This window comes from Pogona vitticeps, chromosome W, assembly GCF_051106095.1.
Source record: "Pogona vitticeps strain Pit_001003342236 chromosome W, PviZW2.1, whole genome shotgun sequence".
Lineage (NCBI taxonomy): Eukaryota > Metazoa > Chordata > Lepidosauria > Squamata > Agamidae > Pogona > Pogona vitticeps.
The window spans coordinates 3014982-3027606 of NC_135798.1; the positions used below are offsets into that span (position 1 = coordinate 3014982).

General features: G+C 40.7%; 1 protein-coding gene across 10 annotated transcripts in view; it reads right to left on the reverse strand.

The window, feature by feature from the left end:
• Positions 1-260: 260 nt before the first annotated feature.
• Positions 261-12625, reverse strand: part of LOC144585012 (uncharacterized) — a 37229-nt gene continuing 24864 nt past the window's right edge. For 4 of the 10 annotated variants that reach the window (XM_078382438.1, XM_078382435.1, XM_078382436.1 and 1 more), the window contains 2 exons: positions 8543-8643; positions 261-4784 (listed from right to left, as the gene is read on the reverse strand). In XM_078382438.1, the coding sequence (XP_078238564.1) occupies positions 2400-4691 (2292 nt within the window). In that variant the 5' untranslated portion in view covers positions 4692-4784; positions 8543-8643 and the 3' untranslated portion in view covers positions 261-2399. Of the gene's footprint in view, positions 4785-5313; positions 5419-8542; positions 8644-12625 lie in introns of all 10 variants that reach the window. The other 6 variants (XM_078382442.1, XM_078382440.1, XM_078382444.1 and 3 more) reach the window with 3 other exon arrangements.

Here is a 12625-nt window from a genome sequence, read left to right on the forward strand (position 1 = left end):
AAACTAGATATAAAGCTGGAGTATGGACCTGGAACTACCTTTAATAAGAATGCTATTAGAAGACTTGAGAATATTGTATATTATGAAAGTAGCGTTATGATAATAGCCATACTATATATCAAAATATGTATGTGAATGGTTTGAATGTTTGAAAGATGTTTGGAATTTGGGGGATAATTGGGAAGACACTGAGATGTTAAAAACAAATAACTGTAAGCAAAAATGTAACACGATGTTTGACAAGCACAAACTAATGTAGATAGGTTGAAAAACTAATAAAATGTTTATTTTTTTAAAAAGTCAATCATTTTCCCTTTTTACACCAATTTTGTATTCTTGCCACCTCTTCTTGATGTCTTCTGCTTCTGTTAGGTCTCTCCCATTTTTATCCTTTATCTTGTCCATCTTTGCATAAAACATTCCTTTTATATAGCCAATTTTCCTGAACAGATCTCTGGTTTTTCCTTTTCTGTTATTTTCCTCTATTTCTTTGCACTGTTCATTTAAGAAGGCCCTCTTGTTTCTCCTTGCTATTCTTTGGAACTCTTCATTCAATTTTCTGTAACTTTCCCTATCTCCCTTGCATTTTGTTTCCCTTCTCTTCTCTGCTATTTGTAAAGCCTCGTTGGACAGCCACTTTGCTTTCTTGCATTTCCTTTTCTTTGGGACGGTTTTTGTTGCTGCCTCCTGTACAATGTTACGAGCCTCTATCCAAAGTTCTTCAGGCACTCTGTCCACCAAATCTAGTTCCTTAAATCTGTTCTTTACTTCCACATAAGGGATTTGGTTTAGATTATACCTGAGTGGCCCAGTGGTTTTTCCTACTCTCTTCAGTTTAAGCTTGAATTTTGCTATGAGAAGCTGATGATCAGAGCCACAATCAGCTCCAGGTCTTGTTTTTCCTGACTGTATAGAATTTCTCTATCTTTGCCTGCAGAGAACATAATCAATCTAGTGGTTTTACAGGTTTTAAACCCAAAATTGTCCCACAAATTTTATATGCCATCCCAATCTGGTTAAATGCCATGAATAGGTCAATTGAATGGATACAATCTCAATTCTTTCATAAAGTGCTAGGGCTACCAAATTGTGTTGCCTATTAGGTGCTTTGTCTGGAGACCAGATTTTCCTCTTCGGAAACAATGGCTTGGCTGAGATCATTTTAATTCTGGTTAAACAAAATTCAAAACTCTGACCTAGATAGTTTATTATATCAACTATTTCTGGACTCTAAACCTCCCTTTGGGAATACTGCCCTCTTCAGAACACTTCAAACTTCCTAAGAATACAATAATAAAAAGGAAAAAACTTATAATTTTCAATAAAAGACATGCAAAAGTATTTAAATTTCTAAAATAAATATATACAAAGTAAAAAAAAAGCACTGCTTGTCTCTAGGTTGTTCTTCTCTCCCAGGTATTAGTAAAATCCATTGCTGGCTGTCAGTGCCTCATGGTTATCATCCAGCATCAGTTCCATTTTCTTGTACTCCTTGAAAACAAACATCTACGGTACTCTGTTCCATTCTAATAACAGTTTTTGTGAGATATCTCCCAATGTTAATATTCCTCCATTAAGTCAGCAAAATCAAATCTTCCCAAGGCTTGGGTTTCCCAGCCTCTGAGAAGCTCAGACATTAAAGATCAAAGGATTTGGTCACCTCCGACCCAGTGCAGTCCAGGGCCTGAAGAGACCAGAGCTTGAAAAACCAAAATTTCCACTCCAACAATCCTTGCCAATACAAAGCAGAAAACTCTCACTACAATAGCATAGAAATGCCTAGTTCTTCATAAACAATACAGAATACATATTAAATGGTACCCTTTTAAAAACTCAATTCCTGTTATTATTTATGAAGGTAAAGCCTTATAAAACAAATGACAGCTTTTCTCTCTTCATTACTTGCTTTTCTTTTATCAAGTTAGCATTAGAATATCCACCTTTTTCTTTTTACACTAATTTTGTAAAAGTTTCCATGGCACAATATATGCTTATTTTCATTTTTTATCACAAGGCTCAAGTGTATTTTGTGATATCTCTGTCAACTAATGATAGAAGTAAAATGAATCACAAGTGGTACTTCAAAATACACTCCTTTTTTCTATTTTCTTTCAGTTTTGCATTATGTCAGCATTTGGTTGCTTAGTATTTTCAAAGGAAACCAGAAGAAAACAGAATGACCTCCTACTGCGTACTCAACTTATCAGGAACTCTTTCCACATTCTGTGCATTTCTATAGTTTCCGCCAAGTGTGAGTTCTTTCATGTTTCCTAAGGTTACTACTGCAACTAAAGCTCCCACCACATTCCATGCATTTATGAGGTCTTTCCCCAGTGTGAGTCCTTTGATGTAACCTAAGGTTACCACTCTGACTAAAGCTCTTTCCACATTCCAAGCATTTATGTGATTTCTCCCGTGTGAATCCTTTGATGATACCTCAGGGTACTGCTTCGACTAAAGCTCTTTCCACATTCCAAGCATTTATGAGGTTTCTCCCCAGTGTGAGTCCTTTGATGTAACCTAAGGGTGCTACTCCAACTAAAGCTCTTTCCACATTCCAAGCATTTATGTGGTTTCTCCCCAGTGTGAGTCCTTTGATTTGACTTAAGATGACTACTCTTACCAAAGCTCTTTCCACATTCCATGCATTTATGAGGTTTCTCCCCAGTGTGAGTTCTTTGATGTGACCTAAGTTCACCACTTGAAATAAAGCTCTTTCCACATTCAAAGCATTTATGTGGTTTCTCCCCCGTGTGAGTCCTTTGATGTAACCTAAGGGTGCTACTCCAACTAAAGCTCTTTCCACATTCCATGCATTTATGAGGTTTCTCCCCAGTGTGAGTTCTTTGATGTGACCTAAGTTCACCACTTGAAATAAAGCTCTTTCCACATTCAAAGCATTTATGTGGTTTCTCCCCAGTGTGAGTCCTTTGATGTGACTTAAGATGACTACTCTTACCAAAGCTCTTTCCACATTCCATGCATTTATGAGGTCTTTCCCCAGTGTGAGTCCTTTGATGTGACCTAAGTGCACTACTTGAAACAAAGCTCTTTGTACAGTCTATGCATTTATAAGGTTTCTCCCCAGTGTGAGTCCTTTGATGTAACCTAAGTTCACCATTTGAAATAAAGCTCTTTCCACATTCCATGCATTTATATGGTTTCTCCCCAGTGTGAGTTCTTTGATGTAACCTAAGGTGATCACTGCAACTAAAGCTCTTTCCACATTCCAAGCATTTATGTGGTTTCTCCCCAGTGTGAGTTCTTTGATGGAACCTAAGGGTGCTGCTCCGACTAAAGCTCTTTTCGCATTCTATGCATTTATGAGGTTTCTCCCCAGTGTGAGTCCTTTGATGTAACCTAAGTTCAGCACTTGAAATAAAGCTCTTTCCACATTCCAAGCATTTTTGAGCTTTCTCTCCAGTGTGAGTCCTTTGATGTAACCTAAGGGTGCTCCTCCAACTAAAGCTCTTTCCACATTCTATGCATTTATGAGGTTTCTCCCCAGTGTGAGTCCTTTGATGTGACCTGAGGTGATCACTGCGACTAAAGCTCTTTCCACATTCCAAGCATTTATGTGATTTCTCCCCAGTGTGAGTCCTTTGATGATACCTCAGGGTACTGCTTCGACTAAAGCTCTTTCCACATTCCAAGCATTTATGAGGTTTCTCCCCAGTGTGAATCCTTTGATGTAACCTAAGGGTGCTACTCCGACTAAAGCTCTTTCCACATTCTATGCATTTATGAGGTTTCTCCCCAGTGTGAGTCCTTTGATGTAACCTAAGAACAGCACTGCAACTAAAGCTCTTTCCACATTCCATGCATTTTTGTGTTTTCTCCCCAGTGTGAGTTCTTTCATGTGATCTCAGGGTACTGCTTTGACTAAAGCTCTTTCCACATTCCATGCATTTATGTGGTTTTTCCCCAGTGTGAGTTCTTTGATGTGACCTAAAGTGACCACTGCGACTAAAGCTTTTTCCACATTCAAAGCATTTATGTGGTTTCTCCCCAGTGTGAGTCCTTTGATGTGACTTAAGATGACTACTCTTACCAAAGCTCTTTCCACATTCCATGCATTTATGTGGTTTCTCCCCAGTGTGAACACTTTGATGTAACCTAAGTTCACCACTCTGACTAAAGCTCTTTCCACATTCCATGCATTTATGTGGTTTCTCCCCAGTGTGGGTCCTTTGATGTAACCTAAGGGCATCCCTGCGACTAAAGCTCTTTCCACATTCCATGCATTTATGTGGTTTCTCCCCAGTGTGAGTCCTTTGATGTAACCTAAGGGTGCTACTCCAACTAAAGCTCTTTCCACATTCTAAGCATTTATGTGGTTTCTCCCCAGTGTGGGTCCTTTGATGTAACCTAAGTTTACCACTGTGACTATAGCTCTTTCCACATTCCATGCATTTATGTGGTTTCTCCCCAGTGTGAACACTTTGATGTAACCTAAGAATACCACTGCGACTAAAGCTTTTTCCACATTCTAAGCATTTATGTGGTTTCTCCCCAGTGTGGGTCCTTTGATGTAACCTAAGATTACCACTGTGACTATAGCTCTTTCCACATTCCGTACATGGATATACTTTCTCCCCTTCATGTGATCTTTGACATCTACTGAGGTGACATGCATTTACGTGGTTTCTCCCCTGCGTTACTCCTTTCATGTGAAGTCCATGCCTGGTCATTCCTATTTTCAGTTCTCTGTTTTCTTGCTTGATTGCGAGTTCCTGCCCAGGTTGCCCCAGATGTTACTGGGCAATTCTTCTCTTGGCCATCATCTGGTAGATTCGAAAAAGAAGAGAAACAATCACTTCCAAAATCTGGAGGAATCAAGAATGAGGTGTTCAGGTAGGATCATTTCCACACCCAAGTGAGTACATCAAATTCAAAGTATTTTAATTTTTTCCCTTCTCAAATTCTCCCCAATGATTGTACTTAAGTTTCCAGAAAATTAGAAAGGAATTTCTCAAAGTTGATTAAAGACAAAACAAGTAATTGAATTAAGGGAATTTTATAAGAAAAAAAGAATAACGGGAGAAGGACAGTAAGAAAGGAAGTATAAAAGTTGATGAATGTAGTTAGATTATTAGACTCGAGAACTGGTAAAGAGAAATTAGTGGCAAATGCCAGGAACTGACAACGTCTGCAGAGATTATTATTCAAAAGGTGAAGAGAAAGGACAGGTCCAAGAAAGGGATGAGATGTAGAATTTATAAAATGCTATTATGTGTAGAGAATCATCAGGAACTTCTGAAAACAGGATAGGAAGCAGAGATGGTAAAGGAAATAGTTAGTATAATCTTAGACCTGGAGAGCTAGAAGGGAAGTCAACTCCGAACATCTGGCTCCAGAGTTAGGTACTTAAACCAATGTGTATGGAAAGAGGGGAGCGAAGAATTTGATAAATCACATCTGTGAGAATAAAAGCAAAAATTTAAACATTGAAATTCAGAAGGTATTTGACCCCAGCTAAAATACTGTAAATATTACAAAATCTAGAGGCTACATATTAAAGTTGTACCTCCAGGACATTACGTTATGCAAAACAAAAAAACAAAAAACTGGAACATAGGTTGTCATAGGGATGGTCGTGGCGCTACAAGCCTCCAGGCACAGGGAAACTTCCATCACAAAGTGAAAGTAATGGGGGGGAAAGACATTTAAACCAAGACATTCTTTTGAACTGATTTCTGTTCATAACCCAGAAATTATGTAAGCCAAGGTGTACATAAAATGACATACTACTGTACCTCAAAGGTATTATTCTTGGAAGTGCTACCTGTTAATCGCACAGGGCCAGCTATTGATTGATTGATTGATTGATTGATTGATTGATTGATTGATTGATTGATTGATTGATTGATTGATTTTATTCCGCGCCCATCTAGACCAAAGTCTACTCTGGCAGCTAACATTAAAAAAGGAATAAAAAGAATATAATAAAATAAAAAACAACAATAGTAATATAGTTCAAGATGGAGGGGAAGAAATTCAAGTGATGACAACAGGGAAGGCCTGCCTAAATAGCCAGGTCTTACATTTGCTCTTAAAAACACCCAGCGAGGGAGCCAGACAGATCTCGGAGGGGAGACTGTTCCAAAGCCGAGGGGCCACTGCCGAGAAGACCCGGTTTCTTGTTCTTTCTTTCTGGACCTCCCTCTGTGTTAGGCCCCACAATCATCCTTCCTGGCTAGAACAAGTGATTCGGATATATCTAGGTGGGAGGAGGCGTTCTGCTAGATATCAAGGTCCTGAACCATTTAGTGCTTTATGTCATCATTAACACTTTGAAATCAGTGTGGAAATGAACAGGCAGCCAATGCAAGGCAGCCAGAGTGGGGAAAATATGCTGATATTTTCTCATCCCACTGAGAAGTCTGGCCACCTCATTATGCACCATTTGAAGCTTCTGCGTCAATATCAAAGGTAGCCCCACGTTAGAGTGCATTGCAGTAGTCTAATTTCGAGACTCAAAGCACATGGACCAGAGTGGTGAGCACCCCAACATCAAGATAGGAACGCAGCTGGGCAATCCGCCACAGATGGAAATAGGCGGAGCGGATCACAGACGCCACCTGGGTTTCCATGGTGAGCGCTGGATCCAGATGGACCCCCAAGCTGTGAACCTCACTAATGATGGTGAGAGTCACTCCCCCAAAAGAGAGGGAGTTTCCCAAACCACCGATGGAGGGGACGACCACCCTCAGGAGCTCCGTCTTATCTAGGTTCAGCCTCAGTCCATTCTTCTGCATCCATTGCAGTACAGCCTCCAGGCAGCACTGAAGGGAAGGAACGGGATCCATTGTGGTTGGAGAAAAGGAGATGTAGAGCTGGGTGTCCTCAGACAGGTGGAGCTCAAGCGTCTCCACATCTGGTTGAGACGATGGTGTCAAGAGGAGGGGTTTAGATTCATTTGGCACTCAGGAATTTTTTGGGACAAGCCAGGCTTGTACAAGAGGGAGGGGCTTCACTTGAATGCACACGGAACTGAACTGTTGTCACGTAACATTAAAAAGGTGGCAGAGCAGCTTTTAAACTGAATCCCGGGGGAAAGCAGACAGGAGCCAAGAGGCGTTCATTTTGGGACTCCTCATCCCTGTGGAATGAGGGTGGAGAGGATAGAGAAAAACAAAGTGATGATAGTGTAGGAATTAGGCCTGGGAGCGTGATGGGATGGGATTGTTGGTCCACTGGAAGGAAAAGCAAACAAGCCGCCCTTCTTCGGGGACCCCAGAGGCAGGTGCTTTTAGGCAAATGCTCGAAGCAAAGATGAGAGAACTGGAACATTGGGAGGATAGATAGAAGATTGAGAGTGGCCATAACAGAAACCTGGTGGGATTCGGAGAACCAGTGGGATACTGCAATCCCAGATGATAAACTCTAGAGGAGGGACAGGGAGGAGTGTGTGGGAGGCGGGGTGGCCGTCTAGGTCAAAGAAGGGGTAGAATCCAGCAGAAATGGAGATGGACGGTGGGTCTGACTCCATCATAGAATCACTGTGGGTTAAACTGCCAGCCCCAAGGAGTAATGTGATAGTTGGGGGGGGCTTGCTATCATCCTCCAGATCAAAAACCTGAGGGGGAAATGTTGGGAAAAATTTGAGGGGGAAAATGGAGTGGAGAGAAATCAGGGAGGTGTCCAAAATGGACAGGATTGTAAACACGAGGAACATCAATCATCCTCACATCCACTGGGCCAAGGCATGCTCAGGTCAAGAAAGAGAGACCGGGTTTCTTGACAAGCTAAATGATACATCTTGGAGCAATTTCTCATGGAGCCCAAAAGAGGACAGGTGACTCTGGATCGAATATCATGTGATGCTCAGGATCTGGTTAGGGGTGGGAATGTCGCTGAGTCACTAGGGAATAGCGACCACGCTGCCATCTCTTTTGCCGTGCATGTTGGGGGGAGAGTGTCATGGAAATCTGACACAAAAAGCCTTAATTTCTGAAGTGTGGACTTCCCTCAGACAAGGAAGCAAGTAAGAAAGAAGTTGAAAGGGAAGTTTACAAAAAATATCTCAAGAGTGCCTAGTATTTTTAAAACAACGGTAGTAGAGGCCCACAGGAAGTGTATACCGCAAAAAAGGAAAGGGGGGGCTCAACTAAGTCCAAGAAAGTGTTGGAATAGTTAACAAGCAAAGTTACAGAGGCCTTAATGGGAAAGGAGGGGTCCTTCCGTAAATGGAAATCTTTCCCAGATGAGGAAAATAAAAAGGAACATAAATTCTGGCAAAAGAAATGTAAGAAGATGATAAAAACGCAAAGAAAGACTTTGTGGAACATATGGCCAGCGATTTAAGGGGGAAATAATAAAAGCTTCTTTAAATATGTTAGAAGTAGGAAACTTGCCAGAGAAGCGGCTATCTGTCTGGATGGTGAGAGAGGGAAAGGGGAAGGGGTACATGAAAATTGCAGAGAAATTAAGTGAGGGTTTTTTTTGCAACTGTCTCTATGACAGACTTTGGGCAGATTCTGCTTCCTGAACGGCCCATCTTGAATAATGAATTAAATCAGATACAAGTTATTCTACTCACGCCACACGTGTCACCAGGAGGTCTTCTCTGGAGGCCTGGAAATGGTCAACTGGGACTCAAATGGGAAAGAGCCTTTTTTCAGCAGTAGAGGTGGCAGAAGCCTATAAAGAGATTCACACCTTGGTTGAATTTGTATATAAGACTTCAGGAGCCATAGATCTCTTGGGGAATGTCACTAGGAAAATACAAGCAAAATTAAAGGCTTAAGTAGTTTCCCTGAAGAATATGGTTTTGCAAAAGAGGTTAGCCACTCGTAGGATGCTCCTGCATCATGGCGGCCTGTGTGCGTATATAAATCAAACACGTCGTATGTACCATGAAGCCTCAAAAGGACTAGCATGGGATCATAAGGCGCTAGCAGTCTGCGATTAAGGGACAAGTGTTAGGACCTTCAGATTTCCATCACAAATTCCATCGAACCACTTGATAAAAATAAAGCATTTGATGGATTAATGGAACATCTCCACTGGGAATTAGGACAAACTCCTTCCGCCCGAAAGCACTGCAATCCCTCAAAACAAAGAACTTGGGTTTGATCCTAATTATAGTGAAAGTACAAATCCACCATTCATATAGGGAATATAGGAGGACTGGCTCTGTCCAAAGCTGGCACAAATATCTCTTCCTAAAAACTCAATTAAAGAGTTGCGTAAAACACTGGTTCTTAACCTTGGGTTACTCAGGAGTTTTGGACTGCAACTCCCAGAAGCCTTCACCACCAACTGTGCTGGCTGGGGTTTCTGGGAGTTGCAGTTCAAAAACATCTGAGTAACAAAGGTTAAGAACCACTGGTGTAAAAGAACAAAAGGCAGACATTTATTTGCGAACAATAGAGCAAGCTCCAACAGGAAGTGACCCAGAAAAACAAACATTTGATGCAATTGTGGCTGGCTCCTCCAGGCTAGAAGTGCAAGACCCTGCCATAATATCTCCACAAATATGGGTCAATATTTTTTATACCTTCTTTTTGACAAAGATAGAGCTGTTAGACCCTTTATGGATTGTTGCCTTGTTGTGGTGAAGGGGCTTCAGTAATTCATAGAAGCTATGGGCTATGCCGTGTAGGGCCACCCAAGATGGACAAGTCATAGTGGAGAGTTTTATTATTTATTTATTTATTTATCAAGCGGCAACTCTATACATGGAAATCACCAGATGGGCAATATCGAAATCAGATTGATTATATTCTCTGCAGCCAAAGATGGAGAAGCTCTATACAGCCAGCAAAAACAAGACCTGGAGCTGATTGTGGCTTTGATCATCAGCTTCTCATAGCAAAATTCAAGCTTAAACTGAAGAGAGTAGGAAAAACCACTGGGTTAGTCAGTTGTAATCTAAACCAAATCTCTTATGAATACACAGTGGAAGCGAAGAATAGATTTAAGGAACTAGATTTGGTACACAGAGTGCCTGAAGAACTTTGACTACAGGCTTGTAACATTGTATAGGAGGCAGCAACAAAAACCATCCCAAAGAAAAGGAAATACAGGCAAGCAAAGTGGCTGTCCAACGAGGTCTTACAAATAGCAGAGAAGAGAAGGGAAACAAAATGCAAGGGAGATAGGGAAAGTTACAGAAAATTGAATGCTGATTTCAAAAGAATAGCAAGGAGAGACAAGAGGGCCTTCTTAAATGAACAGTGCAAAGAAATAGAGGAAAAGAACAGAAAAGGAAAAACCAGAGATCTGTTCAGGGAAATTGGAGATATTAGAGGAACATTTTGTGCAAAGATGAACATGATAAAAGGCAAAAATGGGAGGGACCTCACAGAAGACATCAAGAAGAGGTGGCAAGAATACACACTGGAATTATATCAGAAAGAGTTAGATATCCCGGACAACCCAGACAATGTAGTTGCTGACCTTGAGCCAGACATCCTGGAGAGTGAAGTGAAGTGGGCCTTGTAAACAGCCCCGTGTCTCCAAAGAGATTTATGGGGGTGCAGGAAATCGGGACGAGTAAGAAAACCAGACAAACTTCTAACTGCTGAGCAGAGCCGATTGAACTCAGCCAAGTTCTGTCTAAATTTTCTTACTCAGAGGCCAATCTCCTTATTAAGAAAGCAACACAGTCATAACCATGAGATATACTCAGAATGATCTGGCTCTGAAAGTTTGGTAGCAAACCCACGTGGCCAATTAGACATTCAGCTGGTCTGTTCAAGAAACAAAGCTTCTACATAGAAATCAATCATTACTGTTTTATTAAAAAGAATTACTTTAAAAAAGGTTTCAGTTGATAGTAAAATAAGTCAGTAGGTACATTTTCATTCAAGACTAACGGAACACACCACTCCTCCACTCCAGCTAAAAAAATAAAGAAATGAAACTATGCTAACTAACAAAAAGCATAAATCATCCATCTCACGTGTCTTGGGTCTTCAAAGGCTGATGCTAGATGAAAACCAGTCCATTATGGGAAAAGCACGTGTCTGCCCCCTTTCTCAGGCAAACTCCATCTTACTTCTCTCCTCCTCACTCTTCCTTCTTCTTCCCAGAATGCCTCCTGGGTCTTGTTGTTCCGCCTAACTTTCTCAGGGAGCTTCAGTTGTTATCATTCTTTGTGGCAGAATTATTTTGACTACGAAACTCTCTGCTCTCCACTCAGCTTAGCAACGAGATAACCAGAGAGCGAAGCTTCTCTGAAACAGCATTGAAAACTTTCCTACTACAGAACAGACTTTAAATCAAAATGGATGCTACTGGGACAATCTTAGGACTACATATCCCATTCTAATACACATAAAAACACAGATCATCACATGCCCCCCCTGATTATCGTTAAAATTCAGAGCAGTTAATCTGATCTAATTTTAAGAAATCAAGTAAAAGTAACTAAAAAGTAATTCAAAGTAATTAACTGGTTACATCTCAAAATTCAACTACAGATTAACTATTACAATACTGAAACATAGCACACTGTTGAATACATCGTTTCAACGTTCAGGTTCATAAGAATCTTCACAGTACATTCTAGAAAGACCATCTGCCACTACATTCAATTTTCCAGGAATGTGTTGAACTTCAAAATCAAAATCTTGCAATGCTAGACTCCATCTCAACAATTTTTGGTTGTGAGACTTCATCTTCTGCAACCAAACTAAAGCTCTGTGATCTGTTTGGAGTGTAAACTTACGACCCCATAGGTAAGGCCTAAGTAAATTGAGAGACCAAAATATAGAAAGAGCTTCTTTTTCAGGTACTGCGTAACGTCTCTCTCTATCCAAGAGTTTTCTAGAGAAGTATGAGATAGGGTAAAGGTTCCCATCTTCTCCTTGCTGTAACAAAACAGCTCCCAGTCCTAATTCAGAAGCATCAGTTTGTAAAATGAATGGTTTGTCAAAATCAGGGGATTTCAGTATAGGTGCATCCATAATCTTAGCTTTTAAAGCTTCAAAGGCACCTTGACACTCTGGTGTCCACTTTACCTTGACAGGCTGTCTCTTCCTAGTGAGCTCTGTCAGAGGTGAAGCCAAATGACTGAAATCAGGAATGAATTTTCTGTAGTAGCCGACTAGGCCCAAAAACGAGCGTACCTGTTTCTTAGTTTTAGGAATAGGCCAATCATTAATAGATTGTACTTTAGCTTGCAAAGTCTGAATTTCTCCTTGCCCAATCAAATGACCTAAGTACATGACTTTTCCTTGCATCCACTGACACTTGCTGGCTTTGACTGTCAGTCCTGCTTGTTGAAGTCTGGACAAAACAGTTTCAATGTGAGACATGTGAGAATCAAAATCAGAACTGAAAATGGCAACATCATCAAGATAAGCACTTGCAAAAGGTAAACCTTGTAAAAGTTTGTCTATCATCCTTTGAAATGACGCACCTGCATTCTTCAAACCAAATGGCAATCTGCGGAAACGGAAAGTTCCCACGTGCGTGATGAAAGCGGTCTTATCTCGTGAATCTTCAGCCAAATCAAGCTGCCAATAAGCATTCTTTAGATCGAGAATGCTGATAAACTTAGCCTTTGAAAGATGTTCAATTAAATCATCCATTCTAGGCAATGGGTATGGATCTGGAACAGTAACACTGTTTAACTTTCTGTAATCAACACAAAATCTTACTTCCTCGAGAATTT